The 21,823-nt window shown below is 39.4% G+C and overlaps 1 protein-coding gene across 1 annotated transcript in view; it reads left to right on the forward strand.

The window, feature by feature from the left end:
• sema4bb (sema domain, immunoglobulin domain (Ig), transmembrane domain (TM) and short cytoplasmic domain, (semaphorin) 4Bb) overlaps nt 1-21,823 on the forward strand; it is a 64,968-nt gene that overhangs the window by 10,204 nt on the left and 32,941 nt on the right. The window contains exon 2 of the mRNA XM_041783332.1: nt 11,415-11,848. Coding sequence (XP_041639266.1) covers nt 11,728-11,848 — 121 coding nt within the window. The 5' untranslated portion in view covers nt 11,415-11,727. The remainder of the gene's footprint in view (nt 1-11,414; nt 11,849-21,823) is intronic.

The following is a 21,823-nucleotide window of genomic DNA, read 5'->3' on the forward strand; positions in this document are numbered from 1 at the left end:
TCTCTGATTTCAGGAGGATTTAGAGAAACTTTCAGGCATGCATGTATGTATGTATCTAAGCCTTACTCATATTCAGTATGAACGTTAATTTTGTGCACATGAATGAAGTGGCTGTCCTACTGTTTAAAGTTCTATTTAGCCCATTGGCCAAAGGTTTGCCATGCCATGCCAAACAAGTTTACAAGTTTTGATACTAATGTGGATTAAAACTAAGGCTGAACGATTTGCGAAAACAATCAAATTGCATCCTTTTTTTCTCAATATTGCAATTGCAATTTAATATGCAAGTATGTTAGGTTCCTCATCTTATGTATTGTTTAACAAACACAAGCAATAAATTGTTCTGTATTATAACCAACATGTTATTAGATAAATTAAGCTAAGGATGAATGATTTGGACAAAACATCTAATTACATTTTTGGCTCAAATTTGGTATCAATGAAGGGGATGCTATTTTTTGATGGTATTCTTGTTTTGATTAAGAAAATCAAATACATGAACTGGAAAAGTAGGATTTTTGTAAACTATTCTTATAAACAACACTTAAATGTATGCATAGTATGCGGAACAAAAAATCTCTTCTGCAAAAAAAAAGTATTAAACTGGTATTTTGACACATTTCAGGTTAAGGAAATACTGCACTGTCTGTGATTTGAAAATTGCAGCAGGACATATTGCGATTCAGTCTAATTTGTGATTAATTACCCTAATTAAAACACAGAATAGCATACAGTCTGATAATGAAATACAGTCATTGACGAAAGTATTGGTACCCCTGGAAATTTTCCAGAAAATACACCGTTTCTCCCAGAAATTGTTGCAATTACAAATGTTTTGATATACATTTGTTTATTTCCTTTATGTGCATTGGAACAACACAAAATGGCAGTAGAAAAAAAGCCATAATTGACATAATTTTACACAAAACTCAAAAAAAGGCACCAGACAAAATTGTCGGCACCCTCAACTTAATATTTAGTTGCACACCCTTGGGAAAAAATAACTGAAACCAATCGCTTCCTATAACCATCAACAAGCTTCTTACACTTATCAACTGGAATTTTGGACCACTCTTCTTTTGCAAACTGCTCCAGGTCTCTCAGATTTGCAGGTGCTTCTTGCAACAGCAGTTTTGAGATCTCTTCATAGGTGTTCAATAGTATTTAGATCCAGACTCATTGCTGGCCACTTCAGAACGCTCCAGCTTTGTCTCCAACAATTTCTTGGTGCTTTTTGAGGTTTGTTTTGGGTCACTGTCTTGCTTGAACACCCATGACCTCTGACGCAGACCCAGCTTTCTGACACTAGGCCCTACATTGCAACCCAAAATCTTTTGATAGTCTCCAGATTTCATTGTTTCTTGCACACAGTCAAGGCACCCAGTGCCAGAGGCAGCAAAATAACCCCAAAACATCCTTGAACCTCCACCATGTTTGACTGTAGGTACTGTGTTCTTTTCCTTGTCAGCCTCATTCTGTTTTCTGTAAACAGTAGAATGAAGTGCTTTTCCAAAAAGCTCTACCTTAGTCTCATCTGCCCACAAAATGTTCTCCCTGAAGGACTGAGGCTTACTCAGGTCCAGTCTGGCTTTTTTTATGTCTCTTTGTCGGCAGTGGGGTTCTCCTCGGTCTCCTGCCATAGCACTTCATATCATTCAGATGATGACGTATGGTCCGAGCTGACACTTTTGCATCCCGAGTCTGCAGGACAGCCTGAATTTGTGTGGAGGTTGACTGAGGATGTTTATCCACCATTCCAACTATCCTGCGTTGCATTCTTTTGTCAATTTTCTCTTCTGTCCACGTCCAGGGAGATTAGCTACAGTTCCATGGGTTATAAACTTCTTGATTATATTACGCACAGTGCACAAAGGGATTTCAAGATCTCTGGAGATGGTCTTATAACCTTGAGATTGTTCATATTTTTCCACAATTTTGCTTCTTGAGTCCTCAGACAATTCTTGGCTCTTCTTTCTCTTCTCCATGCTTGGTGTGACACACACAGGCACACAACACAAAGGCTGAGTCAACTTTTATACATTCTAACTGGCTTCAGGTGTGATTTCTATATTGCCAGCACCTGTTACTGCCACAGGTGAGTTTAAATGAGCATCACATGCTTGAAATAAAATGATTTACCCACAGTTTTAAAAGGGTGCCAGTAATTTAATCTGGCCCATTTTTGAGTTTTGTGTAAAATTACATCAATTTTGGCTTTATTCTTCTGATTTTTTTGTGTTGTTCCAATGCACATAAAGGAAATAAACACGTGTATATCAAAAACATTTGTAATTGCAACAATTTCTGGGAGAAATGGTGTATTTTCTGGAAAAATTCCAGGGGTGCCAATACTTTCATCCATGACTGTAGCCTTTTATAAGCGTGTATTCCTGGCCTGGGTTTACTCTATGCTTTCTATTTTGAAGAGCAAACAAAGTCATTTTTGGGCTATGGGAAAATATTTTTGATCTTAAAAGCTTTTCAGTTTCTGCTAAGTTTGTTGTCTCTTAGGTATGATACCAATTTGTTATACATATTTTTCCTGTTATTTTGCTGTTTGAAAGTCATTGTCTTTGTGCATTTGAATACATCAGGGACGTCCCACAGCAGGATATATTACAGTCTGTCATCAATACAAAGAAGATTCTTTGAATTATTGATAATACATGCAGGAAATGTCAGTATCCTACTATTATCACTCTGGGATCACACATGTGAATCAATAATTCAGTGAAGGCTGTTGGTTTCAATTCCCAGAGACTTTCATGTTCCCGTAAAATAAACTTAGGATGGCGGATAACATTGTGTCCAGGAAATAATGTTGTAAGATAGGATGTTTTCCAGCCTTTTTGTTACTCAACTTCAATAAAAAAGAACATTTAAATTGCATTCAGATGACTACTGTTGAAACAAAACAAAGGGTTCAATATCAGACAAACTTATTCACATTAAAATACAGAGTCAGAAATTGATGATTTTTTTATATGAAGTATATTTACTGTTAGACAGGTTAAAACACCAAATACTCAAAATGAGAGTGGAAATTGTTGGTCATTTGTCTAATCACTTATAGCCTAATCGTTACATTTTCTCTGACTAATGATGATAACTGCAGAGGATTTGCCAAGTTTAACGCTGAGCTTTTGCTGTAACTTGTCATCATTAGACAAATTTACATAGAGAAAATTGAGAGGGCTCATTTAAATCATTGGATCATTTTTGGCCTCAGATCTGATCTTTGTGATATTCCTACAAATGTGTCTCTTTCATTTGAATTCTGCCTCAGGCATCAGATCCCACATCTTCAGTTTTCAGCTGTCTGATATCAAAGACTCTGCAGTTGGAGTGAGCTTCTTTTTTTTAACCCAGGTTAAAGTCTTTTCTTTAATGTTGTAACACAGAGGTTGCTTTGGAGCAAAGTTAAAACCACATTACCTGCAGGGTATATATGATATTGGAGAGCAAACACAAGAAAATCTCTTTGGCTGTAATACATTCTTGTCTCTGTAGGTTTTTACCTCAGTGTGTAAAATGGTAGTGAAAAGCATGTCATATTGATTAAGTTCTGTTGATGTTAACAAAAGGTATTCTTTAAAATATTTACATTTAATCAGTATTTAATTTCCTGCTCTATAGGAATTTCCTTGAAGGCCCTCAAACAAAACCTTATCTGCTTAGAAATAAGTTTTTGTAAGCTTGTTTTGAGTTATGACGAGTTTGCCCATATTAAATTCCACTTGAAGGCCTCAGTGAGAGGATATCCTGGAGATTTGTCTCTGATAGACTTATTATCCATAATCTACTGTGTGTCCCTAAGAAAGCAATGACCAGTGTGTGCACCCAAGTTTTTACAGTTTATTTTTAACCCAGTTGTGATTTATTTAGGAGCCTGCCTTTCTGTCTGCTTGGCTCCTCGATGGTGAGGGTTAGAAGAGAGGAGATGTGGGACCCTGGTTCAATCAAAGTACAGCGCTCTACCTTCACAGACAGACAGGAAATATCAGCATTTTAACCCTGACTGAACCACTGTGCACTTCTGAAATTTATTAAGCCTTTACTTTCTTACTAGTGCTTGATTTGTTTCAGCTTGTGTGAAAAAATGGACAAGTTTGTGAATATTAAGGATATACAGTTATGTTATGTCGCCATGGTGGTCCTGTTGCATTGCCCTCTTCATGGCTTGTGTATGTGTGCATATGGTGTAGATACTGACAATCTACAGACAAATCTGGCATCTGATTTATGTATCTTCCACTCAAGTGGAGCCGACATGATTACAGTGACGGTAGTCAACCCTGACAGTCAAAGCAAAGATGTTTGGGTTAAGTTGTCCGTGTGAATGTCAAAGTTTATTCTTCTCAGAGCAATGCAGTGAAACTGTTTATGATTTGAATTTATAGGAGAAATAAAATAATCTACAAAGCTTAATTTCCCAGAACTTCTGTCTGACCTGTAAAGTTTGGCATAGCTTGCTTCTAGCCAATGATATTCCAGCATAGAAGGTTTTTTGCAAGATATATTTATCGACTAAACTTCACATATGATACAGACATCAAAGATTCATGAGATCATATGTAAGACGTTCGAGTTTTTTTTATTTGCCTTTTTTTTAACAAGGTGGCTGTGTTAGCCAGTGAACAAACATCAAACAGAACTAGAAAAGCAGTCGGAGAGCGCAGACCTCTGCCATTAGCCCTATCTCCCAATAATGAAGAATCCTTTAAAAAATTCCTGGATCTATCCCCATGTGCCTCCCACCACAGCATTCGCTGATGGGGCGGTCTCTCCCCGGTGGGGTGGAAACGTGGTGAGGCAAAGCATTGGCTTCACTATGGTTGGACTGTCATGGTGGAAGCATTGCCTGCTGGTACCAACAGATGCACTGACAGTCTCACCCATTGTCTCACCAGACAACTGGAAGTCATGACAGGTGGTGAATATTCCTCTATTCCTCCCAGCATTGTGAGTATTCTCGCTACAATTGGCTGTCTTTCTCTCTGTTATGCTCCAACTCGTCTCTTCGACTGGGCATCTTTCAAACTCTATAAACTCCAAAACTTCGAATAGGACACACCCAAAATAATGCTGGGATTGAAGTTACTCATGTTCGCCATCTACTGGTGTAAAGTGGTAGCAGCCCAGACCTCCACCATTAGCCCTATCTCCCAATAGTACAAAATCCTTAAAAAAAATTCCTGGATCCAGACGGTGATCCGGATCAGTCCCAAAATCTAATCAGTTCTTCCTTATACCATTTCTGACATTTCCTGAAAATTTCATCAAAATCCGTCCACAACTTTTTGAGTTATGTGGCTAACAAACAAACGAACAAACCCACCCAATCACACAACCTCCTTGGCGGAGGTAGTAACCTACATAAGAACACCCACACAACTTGAAATCACCCTCCCATCACCAATGTGGCCTGCCAGGAAAACAAACAATCATACAAACAAGTAATAGTAAAATAAACATTTAATATGAGTAAAACAACAATAGTAATAAAACGAAAACAAACAAGGACAAAAAAATATATATATATCAAGCAGCAACCTCCGGTCCTGAAAAATGAGGCCAATGCAGAAGTGCAAAAAATTGCTATACTGCGAGTGTCCACTTGAAGCTTGCTGCAGGAACGCCGGAAATCCCGCCCCAACCAAACGTGTCTCATTAGCTAGTGTCTTATTGTGCTCCCACTGTACGGGGGGTGAATTTTTTGTACCACGATCATTTGGATTATATTTAGGATGAAAGCTGATTGGCGCGTCTTATTTGATTGACAGAAAGCTCGACAGGCAGAGGCTCCGTTTCTGTCAACCGGAATGCTAGCTAGCAGGCTGACAGGAAGCCGCGCTTAGTGGGCGGGCCATTAGGTTGATCCAAAGTTCAGTTGAGACCGCGATTTTAACATGGAAGCCTCCACGGATTGGCTTCAAGAGCCGTTTGAGTCTGCCTATTGTAAGCAGACGACTGACGTCACACCGGGTTTGTCCAATTCTTTCTTCAGTCTATGCTTCTAGCCAATGATATTCCGGCATAGAAGTTTTTCCTAATGAATCCTGACTTGAATGTAAAGAAATACAACATTTAAAAACCTGAGTAGATAATGCTGTGAAATTAAGACCACAAAATATACAGCTAGCAAGAGATCAGCAAGGTTTCAGCCTAGTATGATTGTGATAATTTATGTAACACTTAACATGCTGTAAAATGACCACCGTCAATATTTTAAGGAAAATGTTTTGCCTTCCTCCTCCCATCCCATTGGTTGACTTTAAAGCGATCATGCTCTGCCCACTCAACCAAGCAGACTGCTTAAAGTGAGATTTATAATGACAGACACAGCAAGCAGTCTTTGCCTTGTCAGTCACCTGCTGAGGCCTTTTCTGCCCAACATAAAGGCTCCATAAATCTCCCTGAATAGTAATCTGCACCAAAGTGGTCATGCTATTTTAAGGCTGGACACTGAAAAAACAAGCTCTCCTGTTGCTGACAAGACAGATATATTTTGTTTTACAAAAATGCAAAACTTTTTAAAAATATCTTTTTGTTTAGGGTGTAGTTTCAGTTTTTCAAAGTCACCCTTAAATCTGGCATAAACTGAACCACTTAACTTTTAAATTTGATTGCAGCTGCCCAATTAAATGCAAATGCTCTTATAGCTCTCTTTCACTTTGGACTTAGATGTACTCATGATTCTGTTAATGGATTGGACGGGGGCCTAATCTAGCCTCATGTCGAGCTCTGTGATGGAGCTTTCATCACAGGGTCGCTGATTATCTCTGTAAGTGCCTCGGCCTGTGCCAAAGACTAAATGAGAGACAAGTGACTTTGCTGGGATCAAATATTGGGAGCTTTTTGGTGAATGCAAAGTCCACACTTTTATATAGAGCTAGCCAAAAGGTTAGCATCCATGCTGCTCCCCTTAAAGTGAACTTGCCGTGACCTGGCCGAGTGGATCGGCCCATAAGTCCGCCACATCCTTTCTCTCTTTCAGCAGATGCAGGTATTAATAGGGAGCCTCCGGGAAAGTTTGAAAGGTTAATGAATCTGTTGCCTTAAGCAATATGGCACCAGATTCACCCTTTCGACATACAAGGAGCAGCAGACCTTCTTCTCAACAAGCAGATGGGTCCTTTAGCACAGAACGTAGCGGGTTGCCTGTACTGTTATAGCCACAGCTGAATAGAGCTCTAATCCTATAAGTCCAATAATCATTGCTTCTAATAAGATAACTTTCTTTGCTTGAGTACTTGCTGTCAAATGTGATTAAATGCTTATTAATTTTTAATGCTTTTTTCCTCAGATCCATGCTTCGTTGTTCTTCAGACTGGATTAGTACACTACACGATTAATTACACCAGAATACATGTACTTATGACACAGACTTTAAATGTAAGAAGATATGTAAAGAAAACAAGACAAGTGCCTCATTACATTAGTTCACTTGCCCTTCCCTGTGCTTGCTAAGTCTAAATAGATTTGCCTCCAGAGTGTTAATCATCCATCTTATCCTTCTCAGGTTGCTGGCCACAGTTTTATGAACATTTTAAGGCTTCATAACCATGAGTCATCCTGTATTTTGGATTCCCCAGATAGCCCAAGTTTTAGAGTATGCTGCAGGGGCCTCTTTATAATGACATACTTCATCTATTAGTAAACACAGCCACTTCTTCTTAGCTTTATGGTTTAATGTTTCCGTGAGCAGGCACCTTAGAGTAGAGCTGCCCAATTATTGAATTCTAATGAGGATCACAATTTTGGCTTTTCCATGGTGAAAGAAATATGATTGGCAGAGATTCTTGACTTTTGTAATGAGTGCTCTGCCCATAAAGAACCCAGATAAGTGGTCTGTTGAAATGATTTCAAGACACTTTAAAGCTCTTTAAATCAGGTTAGATTTAAATCCTGGTGTGTGCGTGTTTGACTTTTATTCATGTCTTTTTCAAAAACTACTTTAATCTGCTTTGCTTGCTTACCTTTAGTTCTCTTCACATGTGCACAAGTTCACTCAGGCTGCATTTCCCCTGTCTCACATCAGCTTCTCCTGCACTTCCTCTCCTTTTGTCTTCTCTCTTTTCTAACACAGTTTATCAAGTTAAACAACAAACAGTTTTAAGAAGTTTCACCAACGATTCTATGATAACAGAGGATCTGGTTGTTGCATATAAACAGTCACCTTAGTCCTTGTCATAGTGTAGTTTACATCAAATATTATAAGCCATAAATCTTTCTCTTTTAAAGACTTAAAGAAGACCAAAGTAGAAAAGGCTGTGTCTGTAACTGTACTGAGACAAAGTGTTTGCAAATCCATATGTATTGATACCTCATTGTGCAAGTACAACGTATTAAAACTGTGATGCATGATATTGGATATGTTGGCCCTTTTCAAACAGCTTTTCTCTCTCAATATGTGAAATTCATCGAAGAAAATGAAAAGTTGGTTTACTCTTTAGTATCTTCAACTTATTGAGATCAGTTTTTAATGAAAAGACACCTCAATTCAAAAAAGTTAGCTGGCAACAGATGAGGGCGGAGCATAACGCCTCATACAATCACCACTTGTACACTGTCACTTGGATGTCTTCAGTGGGGCCGTAGATTACTGATGTCCAAATGCGTATGCTTTTATGAGCGTCTGTATGTAGCCACGTGCCTCTCAAAGTTAAGGCAAAGCTTATTTAAAAGTAAAGCTCTAAATAGCTCAGAATTTTACGTTGATAAGGAACTGGGGTTTGTACAGTTGAGTTGATGTTGTTTTAAAGAGTAAGTAGACCAGGATCCAGTTTTCTTATAAGTCGTATGATTTAAATCTAAAATGTAAAAGCGCAAAGAAAATAATTATTCAGCATGAGAAAACAATTTGGACAGAACCAATCAGAGTGAATGCATCTTAAAATCTAATTATCACCTTTTTATCAGGTGACCATTTGAACACTATGTGGTGTTGAGACCCCCCAATTAATTAATTAATTAATTAATTTATTAATTAGCATCCTCTTCAGACACTCAAAGGTCAATACAAGAGTGTATTTCTGCTTCACCCGTCACACAATTAGCCAAAATGTGTCTTAATTTATCAGAGTGCTAGGAAACCCTCCAAATGTCGCCCCTCTCTATCTCTTTTCATTAAAGTTTAAAGTGCTGCAGTTACATAAGGGTTTGCCCTGGGAACATGAAGACCTGGGGTGTGCAACTCATGCTGGGCTGCTGCTTATTGTTGATGCAGTCCCAGCATGAATGAGCCGGGTAGGAGGGAGATGTTAGTGGATCATAGATGGATGTTTCAGCTTGTAGTGATCCAGTAGGCTTCAGTGGAGCAGCAGGAACCAAAGCAGGCAGTAGTAAAGCATTGAATAACAGACATATTGGTCTACCAGTTGAGACCCAGGGGAGAGACAAACTTGTGTTCAGTCTTGGCAGGTAGCTTTGAGAACAGGTTTTAAAAGTAGTTTGTCACAGTATGTCTGGGTTGATCAGGATTTTAAAATGGTACTCTGCAGTAGGGAATTGTCTCTGCAGACAACCAGGGGCAACCAGCTGACCCCCTGCCCATCCTCCACTGTTGTTGGATTTATTAGCTACTGTAAAAAAAACTCAAATACGTGTCCTGGGAGTTGTTGCAGTGACGCCAGCTCTCAGCCAGAGGCGCCATGTGCACTCTAGTGTTTACTGTGTAAACGTCACCACCTTTGTGGGAGCCCAGCTTGAGGGGAGGCACCCAGAGCTGTCAGAAACAAGAAGTTATGAGTTGAGTTCAATTACTGGAACACCCTCTGCTCCCTAATGTTTCTACTCTTCTCAGGAGAAACACAAGCATCAAGAAGCTGTTTGGGTTCCTGATTAGGTTTTGAAAGCCTGGCCAAATATTTAGGGCTGACAGCTTCCATTTGGCTGGTAGATCGTTTGGTCAAAAAGCTTTTGTTTGACCAAAATCACCCTGGTTGGCAAGAGCTCAGTGTTCTTCTTCAGTGTTTTTAGTCACTGGGATCGCAATACTCTGTGTATTGCAAAATGTTTAAAATTGCAATAATATGGAATCGTGGCTTAAGTATCGTGTTAATATTGTATCGTGGGGCCATTAGTGATTCCCACCCCTACTACTAGTCTCCTTTATAATGTGTGTGTTTCATCAGCTTATCATTAGTTATAATGTTAGGCCGTTTGTTTGGGACCAAAAGAGACATAAAACTATTTTGCAAGAGGAAACAGGAAGTTTGAGAAGCTTTTGGCCTCTGCTCATTGGTCAGATGCTGTGATGTCACTGTCTCTGATGTTGACTGATCCACTGATTGGCTGAGAAAACATTCTGGTGCTACTGTATTACCGAGAGTTGGGGGGAGGCCACGAGTAAGTGTACCAAAGTGATCATATATGGTTCCTTGCCCCATAAAGGGTTAACTAACAAGTTCACCATACTAATTTTAAAGGTCACTGTCTGTTTAATGTGGTTACAGCTTCTTTGCCCTCATCAGACTGATCCCAAACTGTGTCAGTGCCTTTTAAGAAACTGCTGACGCACAATCCAGTTTATTTTAATCATAGAGCTTTAAAACATATGATGAAGCAGGTGGTAGCAACACTTACTTCGAGTGATTTCCAGGAAAGTCTGACCTCCTGCTAAATCAAATGTCAGCATACATACATTCACATAACAAACAGCTTATCTCCACATTCACATCGACGCCAATAAAAGTCAGAGAGCAGATGTGTTCATTCTGCCTCCTTGAGACAAATTACAGAGCTGTCTTGGGAGTCACCAGGCTTTCATGTTTTCCCCACATAGCCTCAAAATTAGAGCTCAGCTGCCATGTTATCTTCTTGGAGATCTCTTCACTGATTTTTGATGACAGCATAATTCACACTGGGGTTTGAAAATAAAATCTTACATGTGTTTTATCTTTTAGTCAACGTCATGGGCTGTATTGCAAATTGGACGTTTATTTGGGCATGAAAGTTTGGAAAAATAACCTGTAAGCAGCCACAGTATCCATGCAAGAGTGTTTGCTTAGCTAGCTGGTGGTCTGAACGATTTGTTGGTTGAATTTTTCTTTGGCAGTGTGTGTGTACAGTAGAAGAAAAAATATTTGTTTTTGTCATGAAAGCAATAGCTGGCACCATGTGTGTACTAGAGCTGAAGTTACAGGACAGAGGGATGAGGTCGGAGATTTTTTTTAATGCTTTTAGAAGTTATTACCACCATAGTTCTTTATTTTTTGTTTATTGTTTGCAGTATTAAACACCATCTTCCAAAATAAACTACAACCAAAAGTGTGCGCTCTTATGCCTTTGTTGTTGTTGTATGTAATGCTAAGGTTTCATATAGATCTCTACTGCAGCAGATTTCTTATTTTGCCTTTAAAATGTTGTTGAATCAGAGATAATTAAACATCTTCTGTGTCTTCTCTCTACAGATCCAAAATGACTTTAACTAAATGGCCACTGGTTGGGTCTTAGTGCTGAGCTTTAGAAAAGCACTATGAGGAGATGACAACAAGCAGTCTTTAATCCAGAAAGGATTCGCCCTCCTGCTAAGAGTCTGCTAACCGTGTGTAAGTACCTCTGGGAGTACAAGAATCAAGTCAAGGACACGTTCTCTACCCCTCAGCCTGCAGGAAGATGGGAGTGAGAAAATAAAGCTCTGCAGAGTCAAGAGGACCTTAATGAAGTCCAAGGAATCTTAAAACAAACATTGAGCATTTGTCTGTGTGAGGGGATCAGGCAACCATGCGGACATCAGCTTCAACTATCCACTGTCTTCTAGCTGCTGCGCTGCTATTGGTTAGCTGTCTGCAGTCACTGAAGGCTACTGAGGATGATGTCACACCACGCATCAGCTTCCCTTATAGTAAGTCAACATAATTACCTGACACACTTGTGGTCAGTCATGATTGTTGTAAGCATGAATGGACAAGTGGAATGTCTATTGTTCCCTAAATCCCTCCCACACAAGAGATCTGCCAATAATGTGCTGAAGCTATGAGCGCGGGCTGGGTGTGAGAATGACTGTCTGAAATTTGGAATGACACGAGATAACTGTGCTGTTATATAAAAGATGAGCACTTGATGAGCAGCCTCTCATCTCAATTATGTCCTTTTCCAGTTCTCATATGTCACCTTAACCAAAACAGCACAACAATAAATCAAGGCTCTGTTTATATGAGAGGCCAGGTTCTGACAACACTGATGTTACCTAATATATTACATAGGGCTGGGGTTTATGGCCTAATAATTATGCAACAGTACTTTTTTGCCAGATGTGGTAACGATAGGCCATCGTGATATGGCCTAAATATGAGATCACAGTATTTTTCTTGCCCTTTAGAGTAACGGTATTGCATCATGGTATTACAGAATTAAGATAGATAACACATTTAAATGCATAGCCTATATTTAGACCCCCTCCCCCTCCAAAAACAAACCCGTGATGGTATACTCAACTCATGTCTGAGCTTAAGATCACAGAATAATTATTTAATAAGTGTCTCTGTGTTCATATCTTTGTAAATGCACTTGAGGTTTAAAGTTGTCAAGCTGCTACTGAAACACAGTGTTTATTGATGTGGATGCTCACACCAAAAGCATTTCAGCAAAATGTCAACAACAGACTTTTATGGTAAAGAACTTTGCAACCATGGTTCAGTAGGTGAAGTCATTTTTTCCCGCAATTGGAGGGTCATGGGTTCGTTCTGCAGCTCCTGAAGTCACATGTCGATGTGTGCTTGGGCAAGACATTTAATCCCAATTTGGTTCCACTGCTTCGACTGTGGTGTGTAAATGGGTATGCATGCAGTTAGGATTAGCTAATACTGATTGCCAGTTCTCCATAGCAACCTCTGCCATCTGTGTGTTAATGTGAAGTGAATGTTGATATCAATATGTCTTTTTAAGCTAATATCTGCCAACACTGACATCAGGCTGATAATATGGTGTATCCCTGCTTCAAACAGTTGTTCAAGCTGTTCTAATAGAAATCGCTGCAGCGCTAGGCTCAAACCGAGTCAGTTTTAGCTCACGAACTGTGTGAAAGCAGCAGACGGGCCAATAGAGAAGCTCTGGAAAGTGAACACACTTGCTTCATGTTGTTATTATTACAGACACGAGACTAGGAGAGAAGAAAACACATGTTTTACCTCACCTTTGTGCTGCATATCAATAACACTGACACACAGGTGAAGTTTGGTTTGTTACCTGGCTGCTCTTCAGAGTTGGAGCAAAACATGTGAGTGGCAGGACTTGGACTGAGCTTTTGTCTTTCACATATCACTCTGTTTTGTTAATGGCAGCATTGGTAAGACGTCATGTGTTCTACATCACAACATGTGTTAAAACTGGTGATGAAGGTGTTGTAAAAATCCATTCTGTGGTAGAAATCATACTGATGACTGTAATACCATATCATCGCCAGTCACTAATATATATGACCCTTGCAGGCCACTGTAACAGAACAGCAACAACTTGAAGATACCAAAGATTCTGGATTTTGAATATTCTTACATCACTGTAGCTAAAATGAAAAAAATGTACAGTTTATCCAGTAGCTGTCATGTTTAATGATAACATTTTCACTTCAAGCTAACAGGCTTACAACCCACAGTTAAAGTGTTAAACATCAGTGTTTCAAGGCCAGCAGCAGTTTATTTCGAGGGGATACAGGATATGTAGAGAAGAGTAAGCTAATCTCCCTCCTGGCAAATCTACTTTGTGATATTTGCGCTCACTGAGGGCAGGTCCTGAATGCTAATATGCCAGATTGTGATGCTAATGCTAACAACTCAGTCCAGCTCTATTGGATTTGGGTTTTTGTCTGACCCAGCTGTCTTGTTTTTCATTCATTCTTTTTATTCTAGTAACATAGTATTTGAATGTCTCATTAAGTTGCCTTGGCCTCAATCCTTTAGTCCAATAGCATGTGTGTGGCCATCAAGTGAGACTGTTTAACTCCTTAAACCGGGTTCTTGGCTTAAAAAAGCCACCTTGTAAAATGAACTAAGCCAGAGATGAGAAGCTTTCTGCCAGCTTAGACTGATTAAGCTAACATTAGCTTAACTGGCCTGAGAAATCAGCTACACCTGCTGGAAATTTGGACATCACACTTGAGTACAAATTAGGAGGGTCAGCTTTGTTTACGTCTGTGTAAAATCTGGGGTTCATCATTTTAAACTCTTTAAAAATCTATGAATAATTTGAAAATTGTAAATGTGCCTCTGAAACTGTAAACAGCATGCTGATGTGTGAAAACAGAGAGCTTGACATGAATAACAACAGTAACCCAAGGGGGTAGACCTTAGTGATCCATCAGTTACACACAGCAAAACAACCTTCATGTCAGTGATGAACAAAGACAACAAACTGTGCTGCCACAAGTCTGTTTTGAAGCAAAGTGCCTGCAGGCCTAGAGGCCTCAAGTACACACTCTGCTTCTCATAAATACATGCAGTAATAGGCAGGGTTGGCACCTTTTTGTTCCCTCTTTAAGATAAGATGTCAGGACATCTAGAGTTCACTGTTTAGGTTGTTTGTTTTTTTTTTCTCTGTAAGCCTGAAAAGAACAATGGATTGAAACATGTAAGACATATTGTGTGACTCCTCAGCATGTTACTCAGGAAAAACAAAATGAATAGTAATTTGGGGCCCGGTAAGTGTTCTGCAGCATGTAGGGACTGGTTTTGACCTTCCCTCCCCTGATCCCTTTCTGTTAAACCTTTGGGTACAGTTCAGGTGAATGCAGCAACTTATCTCACAAGTAGGAGTTTAATGTCTGTCCTGTTCAATAAAGGGAATGCTGTAATGTCTAGGGGTGCAAGTGATAAGGTGACTGAACAGTTTACAGTCGGATCCCTTTGTAATTAGCTCCAAAATTACAAGTTGGTTAAACTAATTATTATAATTTTTTATCATTTAAGGCCCACAATCCCCGTCAAACACTCTGTCTAAACTGCGATGCAGCAACCCGCCACTAGTAGCCGCTTGCTCTTAATGACTAATGCCTTGCCGCCACAGTGGTCTTTGATCCGATGTAAACAATGGCTGACTGAACGCACAGATAGCATCTTGTGAGAACACTGTGGTATAGCACTTATATCTAGAAGTTGTCCGGAGGCTGTGTCAGGTTATACTTGCATATAACCGAAGCATTGAGTGCCAATATTCAGCTCAGGAATGTGGACGTTAACCTGAGGAGGATGGAAGGCTGGCAGTGCGTAACATTGCAAACGTAGACACATGCTGTAAACAACTTTGCATTGTAAGTGTGAAGTTGTTTCACAGAACATATTTACTCAACTTGAGACTAGTCAGTTAAACACAATTATAATTTGCATTTAACTGTTTGCAGAGGAGCATCAATAGTAATTTCATGGTAGGCAGAGTCACTGTAAGAGTGGTTGCTGTGTCAGAAATCAGAAGAAGGTGAGCAGTAATACCCTACAAAGTCAATTAACACGGCTAATGTCTGAGTAGGTTCTCATTCATTCAGGTTATCAAAATCTTGATCTAAAGGGGGCAACTGGACTTAACTGAGAACCTCAATCAATCAATCTTTTTAGATATACAAAAGCTAAAATAAGCAAATGGATCACTGACATACTGACAAACAACTGATCAAGAACTTCATAGTAGCTGAAAACTTCAGTGTGAATTCAGTTTCACATCCATCACTGACTGAACTGGGCTCATGCTCATGTGTGCCTTCAGGTTCTGGTTTGTGTAATTCAAACCGGGTATGTATTTGTTAAGGAATGGATGTCTGGCCACATAACGATGTTCACTGGCCACTCTGCCTGAATTTAACAGTAAGGATCTCTGTTATCCTGAATTAAATCAGGTATTTTCCTGTTTTAGTCCTTTTGATTGATTTACCATATGGCAGACAGATGTGTCTTTGAATTGTTGACGCTCAGTTCGTCTGAGGGAGTGTGGTCCAATGGAAAAGGTGTAGCCTCTATAGACTTTATTCAACTGACCTGATTACTTTAGACATACACATGAGCACACTGTTGTTATTTTTAAGCAAACTGTACAGCAAGCTGTTTTTGACCGTTTATTCAATGAAAAGCTTACTTGGTACTTTTTTTTTTGCCGTTACAGGTACTTGCTCATGACAAATAAGGTAGAAGAGACGTAAGTGTTTGTTTAAATTTGTCTCAAAGAGAAAAATCAACCTTTTTTTTCAGAAAAGTGCCTTGAATATAGTCTGTTATTTAAAAGGGCAGGTCTACACAGTCAACATGCTGATTAATAGATTATGGTTCCTTAAAATACTTTGATCCTGGCCTTGTTCGTCTTTTTCAGCGGTGACAAAGTGTGCTGATCAAGCAGCAATCTAAGTAATGGCTTATAAAGATGTGAGGGTGCACTGCCTCTGGAAAATACTACCTGTCTGTAGCTGGTGCTTCTAAAATCAACAATCTGATACTTGTTTTCTTCGCTCTTCAGCCAACCCAGTGAGGCGTAATGCTGTAATTCACATGCACCCTCTCATATTGGCAACACTCGTTCCCGAGAAGCACCTTTCCCATACTTGAGCCATTGAACTAGTTCTAAATGGATTAAATGGGCCCAGCGCTGGTTCCCAGCAACTGTGTTTTTGAAATCACTGATGTGTCTTCTTTTGCCCACTTTGCTCAACTCCACTCTGCGTTTATAATCTTCAACTAATGTGTGTATTTGGACACCACTAGTTAGTGATTTACGTGCTTTTTACTGGAGAGCATAAGCACCGGTGTGAGATAACATGAAAACAGGACACAGTTTAGCAAATCCCATTTAAACATCACTGACTCTAATGTTACCTATTCATGAGGGGAACACTTGGCATTGGCAGGGCCTGCAGCACTACCTACATGCTAAACTTAAATATATAGACTTGACTCACTTCAACAATCACCACTGAGAGAAAACATGTAATGCAGGTCCCCTCTTATTCTCGTTAGTCTGGTCTCTTAGAAAAGGGGGGATCTGGGCAGTTTTCTCAGAGAAGGACCTCGACTTGGCCTTTTCCCTGGAAAAGCTACCCTCTCCTTTTTGTCCCTCTTCCCTCTCCTCCTGCTCCTTCCTTCTCTCCTAATGAGCAAGCTAATCTCTCATGTGCAGAGAGTGGTCTGTGCTGCAGAGGGGCTTGTCTGTTTTTCATTACGAGGCCTTGTACAGAGGGATAGCACAAAGGATCATGGGACTAAAAGCAGTTAGCATGAGTGAAGCATGTGGACTGTTTCCCTTTTGGCTATCAGAAATCTTGATGGTGGATGTTTGTTTTTGCTCTTGCAGTTCTTTCCTTAAATTGGAACAAGAAGAAGAAATTCAAGTTCTGCGCTCAGTTAGAACAGTTAACATTAACAGGCTGGTGAGGTTGTTTAATAATTGCCAGATTTTTATTACACTCTTGCTCTAGTGCATAAATTTGAGCTGTTTGTATGTCAGCCTCTTCTTGTTTCAATTCTGGTTCCACTTAGAGCAGTAGTTCTTAGTTGTATCTCTCGTACCAAGAGCTGGATGAGGTGATTCATTCTACTCTCATGTTGATACAACTAGAGCACATCATAGCTCAGTGTAGTTTAGCATAAAGACTGGAAAGAGGCAGGGATGATAATCCATAGTCTAGTCTGTAAAAAGACATACAGATGAAGACAACATTATTAGCCCCCTACTAAAAGGTCATTATTAAAAGTATTCCCCAAGTGCTGTTAAACAGAGCAAGGATTTTTAACACATCTTTGCAAACATCCCAGGATATACAAAGTTATCAAAGTGTTTCCAGTGGTTGAGAATTGGAGTGAGAAGCATCATCAAGAAATTCGAAGAGAGCCACACAGTACAGGACAAGCCTGGCAGAGGTAGGAAGAGGAAGATTTCAAAGACCCTGGAAAGAAAACTAGTGAGAAATGTGTCTAAAGAGCCCAGCATAACTGACAAGAATGTCCTAGCTATGTTGGGAATCGTAGTCTCAGAGAAGACCATCTCTAGAGCCCTGCACAGGAATGGACTGAGAGGTTGCAGACCAAGAAAAACTAACTATCCTGTACAAAGTCCTGGCTTGAATCCCATTGAAAATCTGTGGGGTGAACTGAAGACGAAAGGTCCATGCCAGAAGGCCATTAAATCTGGAGGAGCTTGAGAAATTGACCAAAGAATAATGGGCTGGGATTCCTCAGGAGACGTGACTAAGACTTGTTTAAACTATAACAAACAACAGCAGGCTGTTATCAAGCAAAAAAGAGACAACTGATTATTAGAATAAGGGAGGATAATAATGTTGAGCCTGGTAGTTTTGGGTTTTGTGAAATGATTTTGTTTCTGTGTGCACAGAAAAATAATGTGAGCATCCAAAATAAAACTAAGATGTTTGGAAATTCTGTATTAAAAATTTCTAGCTCTGTTTAACAGCTCTTGGGAAAAACTTCTTTTATTTTCATAGGGGGGCTAATAATTTTATTCTCATTACTGAAGATACAGCAGATCACACAGACCTTGTTACCCTTGGAAAGAGCCAGAAATGCTGCTCCTTCTGATCCAGTTCTTTATGCTAAGCTAACTGGCTGCTGGCTTTTTTTCTTTTGAACTTTGACATTTGTACTTTAATAAAAATACTACACATCTCACACATAGAGGAATAAAACTATATCAATATCCAAAACCGAATCTTAAAATCATTTTATAACATTTTATGTCTAATCTGATTAAGAGGCTATAACTACAGTTTTGTGGGTAGAAAATAATGACTGTTCTGCAATCACCTCTTGATGCCGTGCTGCCATTTTGAAAGACTTAGTCTTTTTCAGTCATAGAAGAGAAAATAGGAATAATATGAGCTTTAAAAACAATCACAGTTTCTTTTCTCTGTCAAATTTTGAGTTGGTTTTAGATTCAAATAATGAGTAAATGCTTTTCCATTGCTTCACCAAGGGATGGAAAGAGAAGTATTCAAGATGACAAACGGGCCAGATTTTAAACCCACAGCGTCACAAAAATGCACCTGAGACTCTTTTTGTTCTCATTCGTACACAATTTTTTTACATAATGCACTAAATTAAATAAAGAAAGTATTCAGATCTCACAGGAGCAATTACAGTCTGAATACTCACACAGACTATGAGCAGAAAACAAATCAAAATGCCCTTTTAGCCGAGCTGAAGATCATGCTATGTATGCTCGGTGTACACACTGTCCTTTCGTTTACATTTGGTTTATGTTTCGTGAATACTGTGGTTTTTCTCTCATGCATGCTAATCCTGTGACCCTGGCTCTGCGTGGATTGCAGTGCAGAAAAACAGGAGGGGCAGCAAGATAGGGGGTCAAACCAAATACTCATGACATGCTCCGATGCCCACCTAAAACTCAGCTAACACACCCCACTGATCCTGAAAAGAAAAGCGGTTTGTGGCATCCAGCAGAGGTGGCACTCACAAGTGCCTGCTTCTAACACCACAACAGCAACAACAATGGAGAATAATTACAGCACATCAACTCCGTCTGTTTCAGACCTTTTAATGGCTTTGTCACTTGCACGCTCCAGGGAATGTACAGAAAAGTTCAGTCCTCGCAGATTTCAATCAGGAACGTTTGATTTGAAGAAAATGGCAAGCAGCAAGAAATGATGTTGTAGCTGTTAATTAGGACAGACAGAGAGGAATGTGAGGTTAAAGAGAGTCATTAGGTTTTTTGTTGGATTGCTGAGATGCAGGGGGGATTTTTTTTCCAAAACAGAAAGGTGGCTTGATTCATGACTGTTCACATCTTAAAATGGAGAGTTACATATTATAACATTTCTTTTGAAAATAACCCTTTTTATGATTGATTTAGGTTACTCTCTGTTGCAGAGTCGGGCATTTAGGATGTCTTTGGTTTCTAATGTGCTGGCCTCATATTACAATGAGGTCACACAGCACAAAGTTACAAGATGCACATTTTTTCATTTCACACACAAAAATATGGTTTATTTTAAGAAAGATGTTCTGATTCTATGAGGCACCATTTCTGCTTAGTTGCTTAATGCATCGTGGGCTGATGGGATCACTATTCAGACTCAAAAAAGCTGCTTTTAAGTGTATCTGAGACAGATTGAAATCCGATTTCTCAGACCCCTCCAGTGGTTGATGAGGTTTAAATACATCCATCTCTCCAGGAAATGGTACTCTCTTTATACTCCTCCCACCATGAAACTATGTTAGGAATCAGCATGTGAAATGTAGAGGGAACCTGTGTATAGTAACAAGCTCTGAAAAATGCTTTTGACCTCATTACCAGTTTTATTTTCTTAAGAAATTTTATTGGTGGTGGTTTCTCTTTTTACACCCTTTAATCCTTCATGAGCTTAAAATCAGGCAGTGAGTAATACATCTCAGAATCTGAATGGGTTTTATTTGCTGAGCAGTTCACTACTATCACACTGCATTATCATCTTTCGCAGGTGTTCAGGAAACATTTTAGATTGGATTTGGAGCAGAACTTTAACAGTTAAGTGTTGTCTCATGTGTCCTTTAATGAAAGTCAGAACTCTGCTGATTGAGGTGGTGTGTTAATAAGCTCCACATGTCTCTTACTCCTACATGTGGCTGTCTGTTTAAAGAAAGTAAACTGTATGTTCTTATGAGGCTTGGGTGGCTTTTTATATGATGAACATTAAGCTGAAGGGCTATTTAAAGGGTCTTTATGATAGTAATATTATCTGACATCATATTTTAGAATTTATTGGCTTCATTTTTTATTTGACTTCATCTGTAATGACAGCAGATCTAAAGTACATGCAGGTGAAACACTCATGGATGCATAACAGGAGGTACTGTCCTTATGAATATGAAAGACATCTATTGACTGAGGCAGCGCTGATTTTTTAAATATATTTTAAAGACCTTGGAGGAGAAAAAACCCTTCATGACAAAGTGTTGAGGCAAAAAAAGCTTATTTAATGCATGTGTATGTGCGGATGATGTGTGTGATAAGAGATATAAGCAAGGAACGTAAAACCACCATGCTCAACCACTTCTCGTCGTTGGTTACTTTGTGGTCGGTGACTAGAGAGAGGAGGCTCAGTTGCGACTCCAGCCCTGCTTTTCTCTTTAAAGGGGCTCTCCAGAGTCTCTCTCTCTCTTTTCCACACACACACACACACACACACACACACACCCACACACACCCCCACACACACACACACACACACACACCCCCACAGGTTAGAGTTGTGTCTGCATGCCGTAATATCACTCAGCGACCTTCACACAGAACACTGCGCCAGCTCTACTGCTGCCCTAAAAATCGACAAGTTTGCAAGCCAGAAATGGCAGAGGAGACTTTCAAACTGTTCTTTGATGGGGTTCTTGCTGTAACAGAAACCAGCTGTAAACATGCAGACCAGCTGCATTTGGCTGTTTGCAGTAACAAATTAAATGACTTTTTTCAACTCTACTAGGCTTTTTTTCTTTTTCTTTTTTCTTTTCTTTTTTTAATTGAGAAGACAGCTTCCTTGACCGTCTACAGCAGCTACTTTCCATGGGTACAACTAAACAACTTTTGTACTGTTGTACCATTTGGTTAATCGTTGCTGTGCAAACCTTGGTAAGAAAAAGACATTTCCAGAGACTGCTTTAAAGGCTAATTCTTGTAGGAAACAATAATATTGAAATACATTGAAATTAGGGATTCACTGATCCACCTTTTTTAGTTCCAATCCGATTCCGATAAATATGTGCCAATACTGATACTGATTCCGATATATATATATTTATTTATTTTTTACAATTATTATTGTTGTTGTTGGTATAATGTGTGTTGTTGGTATCAGTGGATGGATGGATGGATCAGTGGGTGGATGGATGGATCAGTGGAT

Source organism: Cheilinus undulatus, linkage group 1 (genome assembly GCF_018320785.1).
Source record: "Cheilinus undulatus linkage group 1, ASM1832078v1, whole genome shotgun sequence".
In the NCBI taxonomy this organism is placed as follows: Eukaryota; Metazoa; Chordata; class Actinopteri; order Labriformes; family Labridae; genus Cheilinus; species Cheilinus undulatus.